The sequence below is a fragment of the Hoplias malabaricus genome, chromosome 5 (genome assembly GCF_029633855.1).
Source record: "Hoplias malabaricus isolate fHopMal1 chromosome 5, fHopMal1.hap1, whole genome shotgun sequence".
NCBI classification, from domain to species: Eukaryota; Metazoa; Chordata; class Actinopteri; order Characiformes; family Erythrinidae; genus Hoplias; species Hoplias malabaricus.
The window spans coordinates 29,758,077-29,778,666 of NC_089804.1; the positions used below are offsets into that span (position 1 = coordinate 29,758,077).

General features: G+C 37.0%; 1 protein-coding gene across 1 annotated transcript in view; it reads right to left on the bottom strand.

Annotated features, from left to right (window-relative positions):
- Positions 1–2,310: 2,310 nt before the first annotated feature.
- LOC136696721 (fer-1-like protein 4) overlaps positions 2,311–20,590 on the bottom strand; it is a 64,355-nt gene continuing 46,075 nt past the window's right edge. The window contains exons 32-46 of the mRNA XM_066671365.1: positions 19,443–19,559; positions 17,397–17,436; positions 16,474–16,577; positions 15,946–16,080; positions 14,962–15,078; positions 14,379–14,506; positions 13,888–14,058; positions 11,046–11,200; positions 10,101–10,282; positions 9,321–9,406; positions 8,881–8,979; positions 8,074–8,315; positions 6,887–7,188; positions 4,342–4,442; positions 2,311–2,961 (exon numbers count right to left, since the gene is read on the bottom strand). Of these exons, the coding sequence (XP_066527462.1) occupies positions 2,781–2,961; positions 4,342–4,442; positions 6,887–7,188; positions 8,074–8,315; positions 8,881–8,979; positions 9,321–9,406; positions 10,101–10,282; positions 11,046–11,200; positions 13,888–14,058; positions 14,379–14,506; positions 14,962–15,078; positions 15,946–16,080; positions 16,474–16,577; positions 17,397–17,436; positions 19,443–19,559 (2,160 nt within the window). The 3' untranslated portion in view covers positions 2,311–2,780. The remainder of the gene's footprint in view (positions 2,962–4,341; positions 4,443–6,886; positions 7,189–8,073; positions 8,316–8,880; positions 8,980–9,320; positions 9,407–10,100; positions 10,283–11,045; positions 11,201–13,887; positions 14,059–14,378; positions 14,507–14,961; positions 15,079–15,945; positions 16,081–16,473; positions 16,578–17,396; positions 17,437–19,442; positions 19,560–20,590) is intronic.

The following is a 20,590-nucleotide window of genomic DNA, read 5'->3' on the forward strand; positions in this document are numbered from 1 at the left end:
ATATATATATATATATATATTAGTGATGTATCTTATGAAGATCTCAGGAACCTCAGAGTTCTCCCACTTTCTCAGGAGTCTCTCCAGTCAGTGGAAACGCATTTATGTGTTATGGTTGAGGGAGGATCAAGAGGCAGAACACTAACACACACTCTGAAAATAAACAAGGACAGAAACATTAATTAGAACTAAACTGAATAGGAAACAGCCATGAACTGGTGCAGATATATGAAAACTACTAGATCACAGAAAAACATCTACACACAATACCAGACAAAGGAGTACTAGGAACATGGGGGTATATACACATGGAAACACCTGGAAGACATAACGAGGGGGCAGGATAACAAAGGAGACTTAGGTGAGAACATTAATCACAAGATGAGGGATAAGATGGAGACGGGAGGAGACTAGGAACAAAACAAAAGGGAGCCATGTGATCCTTAGCAGTGTAATGTTCAAAAACATCCATGGCCATGTCACTTGCACATCTACAGTCCTGGCCAAACATATAACTACAATTTCTCTTCTTCTCTTCAAAAAATGCAAAAATGCTAAATGCTAAATATGACTACAATTGGAATTTATTTGCGTTTCACATTTATTTCTTTTATTTACATTGAAACAATGGAAAGAAAAAAAAACAACTGAGAAAAATGTCTAGTTTAATGTAAAAAAAAAACTCTTGCAAAGAACTGGGCCAAAGGAGTGTGTGGATAGAAGTAAGGGTGCTGAGATGGCCCCTTAATTTCCCTTATTTTCACTATCCCCTCAAACTAAATTATCATTAGTGTACAGTTTATCTAGTGACATTTGTAATCTATTAATTGCACGAATAGTAGAAATATTAATAAATTACAATGCATTTAATGAGTGTAGAACATCTGGTATGATTATATATCTGGATGTGTGCCAAGAAAAAAACTGGTTGAAAAGGTGATCATTCATGCTGAATGGGCATTACATGTCAAGATGCATTCTGCTGTGGGGGCATTAAGAGTATGTTGGATGCCTCTAAAGAGAGTGACTTATTTGCTGACTGTATGGTGAGAGAGAAGGGCAGAGCCGTGGTATAACGATTCATTAATAAAGCCTGGAAGTCACCTGTCCCACCTGTCAGCTTTCATTACTATTTCATTCAGTCACTTCAGGCATGTGGTTGTGTTCTGCCTCTTCAGAGAGTCATGTGATTTCAGATCCTCACACTGTGTGTATGCTGAGGATTGGGAATGGCAACACAACTCAGCTTTCCAAAACCTGTGCAGATACTTTTTCTTGAAAATTGAAAACCGTTGAGATTTCACAGCAACTGCCAATAAATATAATCATCAAAAATTACACTACATGGCCAAACATATAGAAATGTTTGCTGTAGCAAAAGCTTCTACTCGGACAAAATTTTTCACTATATATTAGAACATTTCAGTGAGGTTTTGACTGCAGTGAGACAAAATTTGTGATTTACATTATGTTTCCAAAATCTCTACATGGCCTCATTAATATTTCTATCACTGAATACAATCAAACCCTCACAGCAATGTTCTAATATAGATGGATAAATGCTACTACTGTGACAAAGGGAAACAAATTATTTATTAATACCTTTAATGGTAATGTGTACTATTTTGAGGAATTGCTGTTCTCTCTGGTTTGTTTATGTTCATGTGTTAATGAACCAAAATGTTTGCAATCGTTTATTGAGGAGCACAGTTTTTTGATAATTATAATTAATTTACATTTTTTTTTGTGTTGCAGTGTCAGGTGTCAGTTTCAAATATGATAAGGTAAATCATCCATATTGTCTTATATTTTGTAAATGTTGATTTACAAATGCTCTCCGTTTTTAAAGGCATTTCACATAAAACATTTCTAGGTGTTTCAAGTCCTTTTTTAATTCAGTGTTTGAATATTTCACTGTGTATCACTTTATATTTGCACATAACTCTTGATTCTTGAGTCCACACTGATCTTTCCTGGCATATCCATTTCATGTCCACACTTACATCTGCATACCACAGCAGTCCTACTGATCTCATATGAATTGTGCTAGGTCATGTATGTCATACGCAGAGCAGAAAATTACAGGCAAGTAATTTGCTGTATTATTGAAAATGTTCAGTCGTTCAGCGAAATTGGCCACATTTAGTCACAACATTACCATTTTTCTTTCTCTGAACTCAGAATGACCTCAGACTATCAGCCATTTTAGTAATGCATTAGACGGTGCACAAATGACAAAAATGAAAATCTTTGGGGATATTTTATTTACAAAAAAATCACTGACATTAAATCTTCTCTTTGCAAGATAAAAATTTATTAAGAAGAAATGATTTATATAACACACATAAACCAATTAAATGGCTTTCATTCTTAAGAACAAAGCTGAATGAAGTGTGGAGACATTACAGATATTACAGGAACAAATGCCTTAATGCGTGATAGTGTTTTGTCTGTGTCTATGCTAAAAAAATTGAAAATTTATTACAAATAATCCTGTTGGTTAATTTCTATATTTCACACAATGCAAAGCTATTTACAGTTTTTATGTTTATTGTTTACACAACTTGCTTCTGATTTCATGAAAAATATGAAAATATTAGTCATAGGGACACAATCTGAATTTAAAATCATACTATTAATATGAAACAATAGCAGCATAATCAATAACCTAACAAGAGCAATGAGGATCCAAATACAGTGCATAGGACACAGTTACGTTAAGCAGCGTTCTATTGCTAGTCTGGCCCTTTGACTTCCCCAGCAACGATGCTGTCATTAATTTAGCCATTGACAATAAGCTGACTGATGTGTGTGGGTAAAGTGTACAAAATGAGGAAAAGGAATAGTACCAGAATAGCCAGAATAACCAATGCAATGATGTATTTCTTGTATTTCTTCCAGATAAAGAACACAAATGTCTTCAGTGGGTTCACAAACCAGTTGAAGGATGTCTTAGGACGACTGTAAGAGACAATGAAAAGCAAAATGTAGTTTATCATCATCATCATCATCATCATCATCATCATCATCAACAATACTCATGAGCAACATAAATATTTATATAAAAGTCACATTAACTAGTGAATGGAGAACACACTGTATATCCAATGGTTTTTAAAAAACTTCAATAGAAGGCTTTCAACTAAATTCTAAAACTCTGCTGTGGGGCATCAATCATTGATGTTTAAATACATTACATTTTCTCAGCGTTCCCTCTTTTATTAGCTTTATGTAGTAAAAGGTTGCAGTCACAAAGCTCCAGGGACCTGAAGGTTGTGGGTTCAAGTCCCGCTCCCGGTGACTGTCTGTGAGGAGTTTGGGGTGTTCTCCCCGTGTTTCTCCCCCGGTTTACTCCCAGGGTATAAAAACAAATGTTGGTAGGTGGATTGGTGACACAAGTGTCCAGGGTTGTGATTGTGTGTGTGTGTGTGTGTGTGTGTGTGTGTATGTGTGTGTGTGTTGCCTTGTGAAGGACTGGCACCCCCTCCAGAGTTTGTTCCTGCCTTGCCCCCAATGATTCTGGATAGGGTCCAGACCCAGTGTAGAAGTCCAAAAAGAAGTTCTTCCCAATTAAAGGTGATCTCTGTCCCAAATATATTCACTATTTCTGTGTAAATTGCATTCCAAAAAATATTTATTTTTGGACAAGACCAAAACAAATGGAAGTAAGTGGCTTCCTGGGAGCCACAAGACCTCCAACAGCTGGAAATTATAATAATAATTATTATTATTGCTATTTTTATAATAAAGCAAGTTTAATTTTTTGAGTACATTTAATATATTTAGCAGCTCAAACTGCTTTATGAACAGGAACTAACGTATAACAGTACATGGAGATGGAACCATACAGAGATCAAACAAATAGAATACACTTGGGGTTATCTGCCATCCCCTTATTTAACAAAACTGCACTTCCCATGCACTTGAGTCCCATGCACTTGTTGCTGGTCTTCTTTACATCTCAAAGTTCAGAATGATCTCTAGAGGGGGCAGAACTTTCAGTATGATGGCCCCAGAACTATAGAACACTACTTCAATTGCTCAGTCTCTTCTTTTACATCTCAACTGAAACGCACCTTTTTTCCCTACATTTTCATCAACTCCCTACTTGTAAACAACTTGTTTTGTTTTGGTTAGCTTTTGTTTCCCAGTATTCCCCTTGTACTCATGTAAAATCAAATATTCATTCATTCAAAGTTACAAACAAAAGGTACTGCTTAATAAAAATGTAGATGAAAGATATTTGTTAAAAGTATGTGCCAAACTTGACTTTTTAATAGGACTTGGTCATAAAGAATAATTAAATTCTCTGTAGGTAAATGAGATGCTATGTTCTCTTACTTGGGTTTGTCCAGTGGTTCTGGCTCTTTGCGCGCTTTTCCCACAGGATTCTTCTCTGCATCTTCAGCTGTCACCAGCTGGAACTCTGCCTCCACTTTCCCCTGAAAGATACAAAAATGTCAAAAACAAGAGCAATAGTCAGAATAGTCAGAGGACGGATGAAATAATTTTGTCGCTGGGTCGAAGCCCAATATTACAGTAATGTTTAATAAAGAATGGATTCTGAAAAATCTGTGAATGACTCAAGGCAAGTAAAAACAGGTATGTAATTAGAGTTTAAATGTTCAGTTAAATATAAGCAAAGTATGAGAGCGTAAGTACATTCCAGTCAACAGCTTAGTTTTTTGGCATTTTTTGGATATTCATATCCCAACTGAGGTTAGTTTTGTGTAATTGTTTCATAATAATTTGGTAAATTATAAAATATATTATATAAATATATACATTAAAGTTTACAAATATTCAACATGAAAGAGTTATAAAATAATAATACTAGTGCTAATAATAATACTAATAATAATACATTGCATTTATACAGTGCTTTTCAAGAATCCAAAGACATTTACAAGTTACAGGTAACAGACAGACAACTTAACAAATGCAACATAAAAAAAAATAATAACAAAAAGCAAACATTTATGGCACTGGGAGATTGAATGCAAGGGAGAATAGGTTAGTTTTAAGCCAGGACCTAAAAGAAGACGTGAGGCAGGGGACTCTGGAGAAAGCCTGGTCTTCTAGGCTGCCAAGATTAGAAGAGGGAATGGATAGTTGGCCGGTGTTGGAAGATCTAAGGGTGCAGGGAGGGTCTACAGGGCTGAAGAAGGTCTGAGAGATAGGAAGGGGCAAGTTTATTTAAGGCTTTGTATGTGAGCAACATGATTTGAAACTGGATATTTTATTTAACAGGGAGCCAGTTAAGATTATAAAGGACAGATGTAATGTGTTGATGTGTGCGGGTGTTGGTAAGAATGTGGGCTGCTGAGTTTTGGACCATCTGGAGCTTATGGAGGGAATGAAGGTGATTACAGTAATCAAGACAGTTTGAGATGAATGTATGGATGAGGTTTTCAGCAGCAGACACTGAGTGGGATGATCTGGTTTTTGCTATATTTCATTAATGGAAGGATGAGGCTTTAAAAATGAGTTAACATGTAGATCAAGTTTAAGGGTGGAGTCAAGTATAACCCCCAGGTTTTGAATTGTAATAGATGGAGATACAATGGCATCACCAATGGAGAGATTGAAATGACTGACTTTGTTGAGAGAAGTCTTTGAACTGAAAAGAATAAGTTCAGTTTTATTATTGTTTAACTTTATTGGGTTGTTATTCATCCAGTTTCTGATTTCCAAAAGACATGATTCTAAACTATGGAGAGTTGGGTTAGTATGGTCTCGGCCTAAAGATAACTTTGGGTGTCGTCTGCGTAGCAATGAAAGTCTAGGTTAAAACGACAGATGATTTGGCCTAGTGGGACAATGTAAAAACTAAACAACAAGGGTCCCAGCACAGAGCCTTAAGGGACACCTTGTGTAACAGTGGATGTGACAGAGCGATAACAAGAGAGAGTGACATACTGTTTGCGGTCTGATAGATAGGACTTGAGCCAGTAAAGTGCAGTGGCAACAATGCCCAGCTTGAACTGTCTTGCAGGGAGGATAGAGTGGCTTACTGTATCAAAGTTACCAGCAACTCATAGACTACTTTAACCAGGGCAGTTTCTGTGCTGTGAAATGGATTTAAACCAGACTGAAGTGGATCCAAAGGGTTATTTGATTCAAGAAAGGTTTAATGTTGGTTAACCACTACTATTTTGAGAACTTTTGAAAGAAATGGGTGGTTAGAGATAGGGCTAAAGTTGTTTAAGTTATTCTGATCAAGACCAGGTTTTTTAAGGATTGGCATTACTGTTGAAACTTTGTAGATTGAGATTGAGATTTAGAAATAATTTCAAGAATGTGTGAATCAGTAACCAGCTTGAAAGCAGAGAAGAAAACAGGGGGGTCTGGAGGGAGAAGTGCTGAGTAACATGGAGAGAAAGGAAAGGTTGTGGGAGTGGTATGTGAGTCATTCATTTTAGTTATTTTCTGGACTGGGGGCCTTGTCGTTGCGGAAGGGCTTGTGTGGTCTAATGATGTATATATACATAAACACACTCTCTCACACACACACACACACACACGCACACATACACACACACAAACACACAAGATCACATTTGAATCAAAACTACAGCTGACAATATAAGAATGACTAAAATTCCATAACAAAATGATAGCTGTCCTTACAAAGTTTTCTGGACATATAAAGTTTCATTTTAACAACAAAAATATTCACATATAAATTTTGCTGCTGTCATACCAAAACCACTCAATCACCTTTTTTGAAACACTATCCATGACAATCAAATCTATAGCATCTTGCTATATTAACAGACAGTAGCAGTGGACAAAGTTGTGGTGGCTGAGCTGCCAGGATCAAAGTGAGAGAAGTACAGAAATAAAACTAGATCAAAGAGCAAAAGTGTGATGGGTTCTTCAGTACCATTAAGAGGAAAGTGTTCCCACTGCTGTCCACAAATTGCAGATCCTCTGGCTTCATCTTGCTTCTTTTGCTCTGCTTCTTTTTCCTCTTCTTATTGTTTTTCTTCTCCATCTCTGCTTCTCTCTCCTCTCTCTCAATATCCTCTTGACTCTTTAGCTTGATGAGGGGCCACCAGCCCTTCATTCTTTTGCTGCGGAAGATGGAAAAGCGAGGACTGGCCTTGTCTTTGGCCATTTTCACGCTGCACTGTTCTGAGGACTTTGCCGCCCGCACCATGTCACACAGACGTAGCTCAATGGAACCTAAAGAAACAGAGAGGAAAGGAAGTCAGAACTTGGTTCTATGTGTACTGAACTGGACATAAAATGTGCTGTGTTGGTTGATCCTTGTGTTATTTTGACAAAGAATACCACATTTTTTCAGTAAGGCCTAGGGAACTGTGTTAGCATTGAAAATTGAGAAAATATGTTAAAAAAGATGTTTGTCACAGAAGGGAGCACAGTAATATAGGTTTTTTGGTGTTTTGTCCACCTTCCTGGTTCATTCTCCACCCTCCACATTTAAATAATATGATATTAGCCCCAGTTTCATCTGGATTACCCAGGGGGAATATGGACCTTCAGTTTTATTGTTATATACATAAATATAGATTTGAGCCTATAGAAGTTAAATGGAAAGAAAATATAATTCATTCATTCTCTGTAACCGCTTATCCAATTCAGGGTCGCTGTGGGTCCAGAGCCTACCTGGAATCATTGGGCGCGAGGCGGGGAATACACCCTGGAGGGGGCGCCAGTCCCTCACAGGGCAACACAGACACACACACACATTCACACCTAAGGACACTTTGGAGTCACCAATCAACCTACCAACGTGTGTTTTTGGACTGTGGGAGGAAACCGGAGCACCTGGAGGAAACCCACGCAGACACGGGGAGAACACACCAACTCCTCACAAACAGTCACCCGGAGCGGGAATCGAATTCATAATATTATAATTCATATAATTCATTATGTACGTAATTATGTAGTTACTGTATGCAACTATATAGGTGTGTGATTAGATTTCTATAGTACAACATCAATGACACGACTATAAATAAGGGTTTGTTTGTCTTTGATTTTTTTTTTTTTTTAGATTTACTTATTTTGACCAAAAATGTTTTGCTTCAGGTAAACACAGCTCACCCAGGAAATCATTGGATCCAATTCGGTCATAATCCCAGACCTGCAGCACAAGAACAGCAGGCTGGCGGAATTCTGACTCCTCCAGAGAGAAGATAGACTCCTTTTTCTTGTACACTACCTCCTTTTCCGTGGGCAAGTAATCAAAGCGGAAGACAAAGCGCCAGTTGAAATTGCCTTCTCCAGTCAGCGAATTAAAATGCACATCGGTCTCCTGCTTCTCACCATCCAGGCCCTTAATCCAGCTAGTGGAAGCACATGTGAGTAGTCACACACACACACACAAACAAACAAACAAATAAATAAATGAATAAATATGTGTGTGTGGAAAAAAAGTCAGTCAGACATGAAGATCAGTCATTCTACTGCTCATTTCTACTAAAGCATGTCATAACAATATGAAGAACATCTGCTTTCCTTTTCTGAACGTAGATGCTAACGTAGGAACGTAAGCTTGTTAACTCAAATAAGAATAAATCATCAAAGTCACAGTACCAACAAATAATCAGTAAAACTATCTCAGAAATGTATTCATAACCATTTCATGTAATAACTTCAGGTCTGCAATGCCTTGTTTATGCATTAACCTCCATCATCTCCACTCTAAAAAATCCTAACTGAGCAAACACTCGGAATTTTTTTGTCTATATTTAAAAGTGGAATTCTGCAGAAATGTTTTGATAAATCAAGTGATAATTTTTTCTTTTACACTGTGATATCAATGAAGGTATTTTGTGTGATGATAAATCTATTATCTCCTTAAAGCCAGAGTAGCACACAGCTTCAGTGTTAATTTGTTTTTTGACTAACCCTTTAACATAGATGTCACTAGACGGCTCTCCTGTGAAGGGGTTCACATCATCCAGAACAACATCATCAGTATTCCAGATTATCACCCTCAATTCATAGCTAAAGAGGGAGAGAGCAAGAGGGAGAGAGCAAGAGGGAGAGAGAGAGAGAGAGAGAGAGAGAGAGAGAGAGAGAGACAGTGAGAGAACAGACAGCAAAAAGAAAATAAGCAATATATAGAAAACAAATTCAAAAGAAAAGTTTAGATAGATAGATAGTGTGAGACACAGTTCACACAAGGATCATTGCACCAACAAAATGTACTGTATAAAATATTACAACAATATATATTTATTATATAAATTATAAAAATGAGCTATTATTCAAATGTTAATAATACACATTTGAAAGAGAAACAACAGTTTTGAGTGTGTGTGATAATGAATGTGCAGCTCTAGTACCTTATGGGCAGTCTGGGTTTGATATTTACTGGTGGAGGAGGTGGAACATCCACTGGAAACATATCAATCCACATATGAACATAACCCTGTCACACAAAAACAAACACCTGTAGTAAACAATATTACCTTTGTACTGCACATGGAGATTACAGTAATAATCAGCAAAAGCCATATATGTTTTCCCAAATATAGTCAGTCCATAAAAGACAAGACTACTGTCAAACTTTGCATATTTAATTTTGCACTGGAGCTACAAGATTAATGTAAATAACGCGTAACATGTTGCTACGGTTTTAGCTACAAATTGCTACATTGCTTAGTGTAAAAATGAAACAATGTAAAAGTAACAAGGCAAACATCAAAGAAAGCCTAACATAGATTGTCTGATTAACAACACTGTATCTGATTATTTACATTGCACTTTTACACTTTTAAAGAAGTGGTTGGATGAAAAATCCAATCAGTCATTTTCTCCAAAAATTTTTCTTCATGGTATGAAACAGTTATTGCACTGACACCTGGATGTATAAGCGATTCTGTTTTATATGTGAACATCCCCATGTAGAAGACTCATTCTATTGAGCACATTCTTTCAGGGAATACAAAGAAATTTACTTCTTAGTCTCATGTGAGTTGCATTTTATTGTTTAAAATAATTTGGTAAATAAAATAAATGGTAAATATGAATTGAAAACTCTTTTAATTATCGGTTGATCAGACCCATACCTGGCCCTGATTTGTGCATTATGATCTATTGTACAGTGAGTGTTATATACATACCTGTGGCAAGCCTGGTTTTTCTGGGTTTAGAAGTGATCTGACCTCTACATGTTCAGGTACAAGCGGACATGCTCCCACTGTGAACTCCCTCATCTCTCCCCAGCGCTGAAGCACGCTCAGAGCCCTATGTTCATCCAGCTCTGCATAATCCTCCTCTGTTTTTTTATTCTTCTTTAGTAGCTCTGAGGACAGATTGCAGTTCACAATCAGAAAAGGAACTAAATCAGAAGTGGGTAATAATGCTTCCATTTACTCAAGTACATGTATTAAGGTACAATTTGCATGGATATGTATTTTCTTAAGTATATTTAAATGATGTAATCCTTTTAATACTACAGTTTAAATTGTGGGGTAAAGTAATACATTTCTATAGACTTTCTACAGAAAGACAATACATTTGCAAATCATATTCTTAAAGTGATTATTTATGATATTTTTTATACACACTTGGGATAAAGACACTAATTTCTTTTTATTACCTGAATGAACCAATTTTTGCTTCACAGAATGGGCCCCCAAAAAGGGCAGCCATGTTTAAAACAAGTTTAATTCAGAAGGTGTTTGATAAATCCTGACCACTAGGTCATTTGGGAAGATGGCTTATTGCTCTTTTAACTTCAGTATATTATTGATGACATTATCTGTTTTACTATGCTTTTGGTCACACTTCTGATATGGTTGAACTTGTTGGGTGTATGCATTGTAAGTGGAATCATAAAGTTATTAATATATATATGTAGACATTTCTTTTTTGGTTAAAAAATATCTATTGACAAATCATTTTTACAGATACAGCGAGAGCTTATTATTTGATACATTTACTTAAACGAATGAAAAATATTAACCATTCTTACAACAATTTCAAAAAGAGTAATATTGGAAATATCAAATATATCTAAGCTGATCATTTCACTTCACGTTATATTTTGAAGACAAGCCACGGACCTTCTGGAAAAGCTTCATTGGGGATTTTGAAGATTTTGTTCAGAACCTTGACCTCTGTCTCTCTGTAATCTGGGGATGGGATGCCGTTTTTTCGGCAGAGTTCAGCCAGGATGGTAGAGGGTTTCTTGGCATCTCTCCATTTATTATAGCCATCCCTGCCATCACAAGACACATGGTTCAGCAGCTCAGTCTCATTTACTTCATATATTACACCAAGAGAAAATAAAGAAAGTCTACAGCAGCTGCAAATAAATGTTCCTTGGAAAAAGAGATTAACATATTGAGAGTTAAGATTGCAGTGATAAATGAAGTACGGTTCAGTTTAAATATGTTTTTTTCAACCAAAGAAAATGCTCTGTAAGTCACATATAAATTATTTAAGGGAAAACTTTAGGTTTCCAGAAAAATATTATGAAAACGTAATTTGTTTGTTTTTGTTGCATCTGTTTTAGCTATGATACAGGCTATGATATTTTATTTTTATGGTCACAGAGCAAGTGCATACGTAAGGCATAAGACTAAAATGCAGGCATGTGTAGGTTTGGTAGAAATGTTGTTTGCAATTTTTGTGACAGACAACAGAAATTAATATTTCCAGAGCGTCACAATTACAGAAAGTGTTTGGGTTAGATGCAATACAGGATGAATAGGAATAAGAAGAGTTACCTTCACAATATTCAATAGGATCAAGTAGTCTTTTTCTTTAAACGATGAGCAAAAGCCAGGGACAGAGTGCAGTGAAAATGGATAATTTAAATTCTTTTATTTTTGTTTTAATTTTTACTCATCTTTGACCCTAAAGTACAGATTAGTACAATTAGTTTTAGACATGAGTGCACAGAATGAGCTTTGTTGGAATAGATATACAGTACTATGTTCAGAATGCAGCCCTGAGCCATTTACTTCAGCAATTTAAGGAATGTTTCTTTAGAACAAATAATTATACATTTCTGCCATGAAAGCAGACAGAAATACTAATAGACCAAAACCACAGTCGTTTACTCCAACATACAGTAACACCACAAAGAAATTCAGAGACATTCTGAGTTGCTGTCTTTGTGTTACTTTGTAGCACGTATCCAAAGATCATAAGGTACAATGAAACAAACTGAAAATAGCACATTTTGGATGCTATAAGCTGCTAATTAGTCTGATTTACTGTCCACTGTGATGTGTTAATGTCTGAAAAAAGGAAGACTTATAATTTTTGAAGTAGTCAAATACTACTTTTTGCATTAATGTGTTATTTATATCTTAACCTTGATGCAACTAATAAATATTAATTTTATACACATTTAATTTTCACAAGAGAAATATATTTTTAATATAAAAAGAGATAAATAATTTTAATTAGTGAATAACTGATATATTGTGTTTCCCTCATGTTTGCGATAACACAAGGTAATTGTTAAGATTTTTTTCCATAAATTCTGACCAGGCATGTGTGAACTAAATAATTAGCCAAATGCAACATTACGCAGCTTTATGATTTTAGTGCTACAAAATGTCCTGTATGTCCAAAAGTATGTTAAAATAGGGACACACATATATTCAACTGCACAACTGACATTGACCAAGCCATTGACCAAAATAATGTTTCACTCTGGAAATGCTATATGTTAGAATAATAACACCATGCTAAATGCCAAGCACAGGTTACATGAGTATAAACTGCTGCACTGTGAAGCAGTGGAATTGCAGTCTCTTGTGTGATGGTGCACAGTGCTTTTGGGGTGAGTTGAAGTGGTGATCCAGAACTAATCATCTAACACTAGCAGCTGTCCTCATTGTGCACTTGCACCTCATTGTGGTTGAACTATGGCTCTTGTGGCTGTGGCACCCAGGAGGGGGCACCACACAGGGCCTTCACAGGGCAACACACACACTCACACGTGTGGACACTTTTGAGTTGCCAATCCACCTACAACATGTGTTTTTGGACCGTGGAAGGAAACCAGAGCACCCAGAGAAAACCCACGCTGAGAACACACCAAACTCCTCACAGACAGTCACACGGAGCAGGACTCGAACTCTGTGTGACTGCGATACTACCTGGTGCACCACCGTGCCACCCCTTTTTCCAAACAATTTTTAATTATCATTTTATTGTATTTTAAAACATATTTTAACACTGTATAAGACTAAATATTTTTAACTTCATACATTTCATTTTGGGCGGCACGGTGGCGCAGCAGGTAGTGTAGCAGTCACACAGCTCCAGGGACCTGGAGGTTGTGGGTTCGATTCCCGCTCCGGGTGACTGTCTGTTGGTGTGTTCTCCCCGTGTCCGCGTGGGTTTCCTCCGGGTGCTCCGGTTTCCTCCCACAGTCCAAAAACACACGTTGCAGGTGGATTGGCGACTCAAAAGTGTCCGTAGGTGTAAGTGTGTGTGTGTCTGTGTCTGTGTTGCCCTGTGAAGGACTGGCGCCCCCTCCAGAGTGTATTCCTGCTTGCGCCCAATGATTCCAGGTAGGCTCTGGACCCACCGCGACCCTGAATTGGATAAGCGGTTACAGATAATGAATGAATGAATGAATGAATGAATGAACATTTCATTTTTATTGATTACAATTATGAGAGGAACCTAGAGAAAAAAAAACATAAAATAATTCACTAATATTAACATTATACTTTAATCCCCTAAACTCATTCTATGTGGGTCCATATTTTAATTCCATTATTATTATTAATTCAATATATTATTATATATTATGTAATCATTATTATTATGTTATTCCATTGTTATTATGGTCTATATGTCTATAAATCTTATTTGAAAAAAAAGGGAGTCAGATATGATAATGCTGATGGTAATGGTTAGTTGTTGATGAAGGTCACTCACTTGTCGTAATACGAAGCAAGTCCACAGAGGGCCCGATGGCGGCTGTAGAATCTGTTCTCAAGGTCAATACGGGTTTCTCCTATCACATCATCTAATCCCACCAGGTCATGATCAAACACAGAGAGGCTGAGCTCCGTCTCCAACGGAAAAGACACGGTCAGCTCAAAAACTCTGCAAAAAAACAGTAGAAACCCTTCAAAATGTACTAGAATTGGTTCTAAATTAGTTGTAAAAATAAAAGCAGAAAAGCATTTTACATTACTTTCATAAAAAGGCAGGTGACAAAGCATCTTTTGATTACATTTCATTACCCTTTGTGACATATTTAGATCTGAACACAAACATATGAATATACATCTTTTTTATGGCAGTGAATTATGTCTTTTAGTATGAATTATGATAAAAAAGCAACAAACAAATAATAAATGTACAGAAAGCATCATGGCAATATAAATAAATATTAAGATAAATAAATATTGATTACTACTCACTCTCCAAACACAGGGTTGAGCTGTTTGGGAATGTAGCGCTCTTTACAGTCTACCTGCTGCTGTCCCACCTTCACCACCACATATGGGTCAGCTTTCCCATTGGGGTCAGCCGGAGCTAGGTTTGTGGCCTTCAGAAACATGAACAGAATTAATATTTTCCCCAATTTTTAAATGCTAATAAACCTTGAGATTTCCCAAAGTGGTGATTTTATTTTATGATTTCTTCCTCCTTTTCAGGATTTCTTCTTTTTCAGTATACAAATGTTTGAACAGGACCTGTATATTAGTGCCTAAGCTATTTAAATGATCCAGTTTATTGTTAACATCTTTTTAATGGCAGGTTATTGAAGATCACATGCACAAACTACAAACAGATGTGCTCGCTAAATTTAGCATGTAACATAACAGATACTTAGTAAAAACAAAAGGCTCTAGTACTAAATATATTTTTGGATACTTTTACTATATTTTAAAGATTTTATGCTTACATTCTGTTACATTCTTAGTCTCAGCACTATCAAGACAAAATCCTCATAACTGCCCATGTTCCTGTACCTTACAGTAAAGTTATTCAGATTTTTACCTTCACCACATACACTCGGACAAGCACTTTTAAAGGGGCATTTTTGGGGATTCCTTTAGTGATCTGGAATTCTATATCCTCCTCTTCAGGTGAAATGGGGAAAATCAGAAATGACCCCTGCAAAAAAAGTAAAGCAGTATATATGAGATTACCGTTCCATACGAGCAAATGTGTGTAAGTAAATATGCCCAAACTGGTATAATACAGAGAAGAGATACAGCCCACAATTCCCCATACTTTGCAGTACACCTTGCTCAGTTGGGGCAGTCTTACAGCAAACACCTAAAATTACCTACAGATCAGTTGGTGGAAGATGCTTCTTTATACATCCTAACCTGCAACAGCATTTCAAAGAAAATCAGTTTTTTAGGGGTGTTTCTGGTAAATATCTGGTAATGTATCTCCATTTTTGTGGATATTTAGATTACTACATCATTTTAACATAGCATTTCATGATTAATGTACCAATAGAAATGCTCCAAAATACCTGGAAAAAGGCCTTTTTACATGGTCTCCTATTGAAAGTTAGCCAAGTTTTTTTTTATCCTTCGCCTGTAAAGCTATTATTTATGGAGAAACATTCTTCATTGGACAGCGATGATATGCTTATTGGCTCTTTGCCTTTTCTCTTGCTGTTTGTAATTATGCTTTCATTTTGTTTAGGTCAGAGATCACCAGTCATTTCCACAAAGAGTATGACTGCAGTTGGAATTATATTTAAGCAGAAGTACACTCTACTCTTAGCTGGTCTCAGTCTTAATTGGAATGAAAACCTGCAGGTACGCAGCTCGTTATGAATAAGGTTGGGTGACTCCTAGTATAGACTATAGCTATTGCATCTTTTCAATATTTCACTTACATTACTGTGAAGAGATTTAGAATTTTGTAACTAAAATTACTACCTCTGTAACATGAATAATAACGTCTCTCTGGATTTAATCATGAATGCCTGATTTATTAAATAATTGATGGTTGATGGTTTACCTTGTATTTGCCCATGTTCCTATCATTTTCATCTTCATCTTCATCGTCGAAATTCGACTTGCCTTTGCAGATTGGGAACGTGTGCAACCAGTCCATGAACTGACTGAACTCATTTTCTAGCTCTGATTTGTAAAGCTGAAGTAAAGAAATAAGACAAAGAAAAATAAATATGTTATTCTGGATAATAAAGACATGCATTCATTCATTCACTCATAACGGTATATCCGGTTCAGGGTCGCAGTGAGCCTGGAGCCTACTCAGAATCCATGGTTGCAATGCTGCAACACACCCTGGAGGGGGCACCAGCCCATCACAGGGCAATAATTTAAAAAATAATTTAAGAAACAAACCAAAAAAATATTCTTAAACATGCACGAAATGCTATATTCTTATGTATCTTACAAACAAATTTCATGCATAAGTCTTTAGATAAACATGTCTTTACAATTACAAAACCATATATGACACCGGCAGGTTCCAACTTTACTCTGGTCCTTAAACATAAACACATCAAAGGTTTTAGCAAACCTTTAATGTAGCAATCTTCTTTCTCTTTGGTTTTGGAGGTTCTATTTCAATTATCACAGCATCTTCCTCTTCTTCTATAGTAGCAATGTTAAAGTTGCCTCCCTCTGGAGAATCAAGCATAAAATCTACAATTAACATTATTTAGAACATACATAAAGTAATAGAGGTGAAAAAAAATTCCAGAAAACTCATAACTTGTCTGTAATACGGTTCATAACTGTAATGAACATTGTTTACTTGCCCTTACAGTACTTAAACTACTATGTTTTTTAGCTAGTTCCTGATGTCAAATAATGTTGGCCTTGCTCTAAAAGAGCGCCAATAAGCAACTAACAACATAATGCAGACATGTAAATGTAGCCATGGTGAAAACACCAGCCAACATTTGGCCAGCTTTAGTGATCAACAAAAATGGACTAAAAATTCTAAATGTTTGTGTGTATGCCTGCTGCGTGTCCTCAAACAACCTAAAATAAGAGTTTTCATGACCTCTTAATGTGTCTAATGAGGTTACAGATGCTATCATAATGGACAACACACAACCACAGCAAATCAGCTATTGGTTTTGTTTAATCAGCTGCTGGCTACATTACCACCTTAATTATATCTATTATTTCCTTCTAAATATATTGCCTTGTATTTATTGATGTCTTCTATAGGAGAAGATTATAAAAATTAGTGTACTTTAAAAGTAAATTGATTTACAATTAATGATTTGTGACATTATCATTTACTAAATAATGGATAATGGAGACCCTGCAATCAACACACATACACACACACACACACAAGTGTAATAGTCAAGAAGAGTACTATGCTTTCCTTTATTGAGATCCCATCATTTCAGTTTTAACTATGTCTTGATAAAGCAGTATTTATACCAGGTTTATCTTGGAAATGCTCATTCAGTTTTAGTACACTACCTCCATCTTGTGCATCATCCATGTCATCATCTTTGTCCTCCTGAAATAGAAGAAAGGTATCCAGTGATTCTCTAAAAACACCAAGTATCTAAAAGCAAATCTATAGTATATATTTTTACTTGTGTGATTTCTGATTCTTAGAAATACACAAAACATATTTCAGCTTTAAAGGGGCTGCTAATAATTTTAGCTATGAGGCCTATATCTATTTTCATAGCATGTCATACATTGTCAGAAACCACATAAGCAAGAGTATTCATTCATTATCTGTAACCGCTTATCTGGACGGTGGGTCCAGAGCCTCGCTGGAATCATTAGGCGCAAGGCAGGAATACACCCTGGAGGGGGCGCCAGTCCTTCACAGGGCAACACACACCCTCACACATTCAATCACACCTAAGGACACTTTAGAGTTGCCAATCCACCTACCAACACACTAGAACACACCAACTCCTCTGAGACAGTCACCCGGAGTGGGATTAGAACCCACAACCTCCAGGTCCCTGGAGCTATGTGACTGCAACATGACCTCTGCTGCACCACCGTGGCACCCTGTGTTACGAATTGACTGATACTAATTGCTGGAATATAATCATAATGTTTATTAGCTACATTTGCATTGCAACTAAAGAAACTAATTTTAGAAACCAAAAATTAAACACAAAAACCATATGTCCTGTCTACATACGGCAAATGGAGAAACACTAAAATTTTCATTCTAAATGACAATTACATAAAGTTGTTAATGTAGTTATACATTGTCCAGTCATAACATTATGACCACCTCCTTGTGCTCCATTCAGGAGCACACCACCATTACAGAGTGTAGTCCATCTGTTGCTCTGAATTCTTTTTTAGGCCCCTTTCACCCTGTTCTTCAATACTCAGGACCTCCACAGAGCAGTTATGTTGTGCTGGTTGATCATACTCAGCGCTGCAGTGACACTGACATGGTGGTGGTGTGTCATTGTGTGTTGTGCTGGTAAGAGTGGATCAGACACAGCAGTGCTGTTAAAGTTTTTAAACCCCTCAGTAGCACTGCTGGACTGAGAATGGTTGGTGTCCACCAACCAATAACATCCAGCCGATAGCATCCCGTGTCTACCAATGAAGGACTAGAGGAGGACCAACACACACTGCAGCGACAAATGAGCTACTGTCTCTACAAGTGGACCAACGAGGTAGGAGTATCTAACAGAATGGAGAGGGACTGGACACAGGGTTTAAAAACTCCAGCAACACTGCTGTGTCTGATCCATGCATACCAACACAACACACACTAACACACCACCACCACATCTCTGTCACTGCAGTGCTAAGAATGTTCCACAGCCCAAATCATACCTGCTCTGTGGTGGTCTTGACCATTGAAGAACAGGGTCAAATGGGCATAAGAAAGTATGTAGAGTAACCAGTGGATTACAATCTGTAACTGTAGAACTACAAAGGGCTTCTGTGTGGTCAGTGGAGCTGAGAGAATGGACAAGTGTAGAAACAAGGTGTGGCACAGTAGTGCAGCGGGTTGTGTCTCTGTCACACAGCTCCAGGGTCCTGGAGGTTGTGGGTTTGAGTCCCGTTCCTGTTGACTGACTGTGAGGTGTGTGGTGTGTTCTCCCCGTGTCCGCATGGGTTTCCTCCAGGTGCTCCGGTTTCCTCCCACGGTCCAAAAACACACGTTGGTAGGTGGATTGGCGACTCAAAAGTGTCCATGAGTGTGTGAGTGTGTGACGGACTCCCTGTAAAGGACTGGCACACCCTTCAGGGTGTGTTCCTGCCTTGCGCCTAGTGATTCCGGGTAGGCTCGGGACTCACCTCCACTCTGAACTAGATAAGCACTTACAGACAATGAATGAATGTAGAAACAAAGAGGTGGTCATAATATGATGACTGGACAGTGTATGGTTGTGTTCACGTTCAAAGTGGTATTGTACTTTGTATTAAATACACCACTAATATTTCACAAATATTACAAAATAGAAAATAATAACTAGACATAAAATGCATATATATCACTGGTAATGTATCTATGATAAATTCCTCTCTCACCTGCTTTTCGATTTCTGCCAGTGATGCATAATATTTTGACCACCAGTCAAGCTCCTCTTTTTCTGGCTCCTCCTCTTCAAGCTCCTCCTCCTTTTTGATGACAGCTTTGAGTGGAGCCTGGAATGTTAACCTCAAACTATTAATATCTTTAAACAAGATTAAAACCCATGGATTAACACAAACAACACAAAGCATTCTGTTGAAAAACATAAAACATGTCTAGGCCGATTGACAACATCTGGAGCATGGTGGGAACTTTGTAAATTATTATTAATATTATTAATTAATTAATTCATTCATTCATTCATTCATTCATTGTCTGTGACCGCTTATTCATTTCAGGGTTGAAGTGGGTCCGGAGCCTACCTGGGGAAACAACACATTCACATTGTACAACAGTACACAATAACATCTAAGAATACAGAAGACCCTGATGGCCCTGAAGAACAGACACACACACAAAATGACTCCTATGGGGTGGGGTTACTGCTAATGTGCTTGATGCCAAATTCATCAGAGCCCAGCTGAAGTACAGAGTGTACTCACAGCTTTAACCTACAATGAAGGGTCCAAACAGCTCTTCACACATTTAATGGCTTGAGACCAGTGAGAGGGGGCTGAAACATGTGGAAACTACTTATTAGAAGCTATTTAATGCCCCAAAGAAACCAACTAACCAGACCATTGGTTCCCAATGGCTGTCATACAAGTGTACAGCAATCTAAACAATGATTTGACATGGAGCAAACATTTTTATCTCCAATGAAAAAGCTTGTGTAGAGGATGTACATAATGTACATGCCAATAAAAATACTAAATCAACACACTTGTTGTCAAAAGATTTAACTCTTTGAAAGATTAAAATAGACATACCTTTGTCTCATTACATTTCTGTTTACATTACATTACATTTATTGTTAAGGGACTAGGTAGCTGTTTCACATCTTAATTATATTCCAGGAAACTAGGAAAACATAGATGATGTTTTCCTAGTTTTAGAAGTTGCTAAATACTCAGGTGGGCTTAAGAAATGAAGCACAAATGAGAACATCCATCAGTGCCATTTGGTCCATAAAAATTCCTGGGTGTAGCAAAAATTGTGTCATGTTTCATTATAAACATTTCTTTTTATTTATCTCAGAAACACT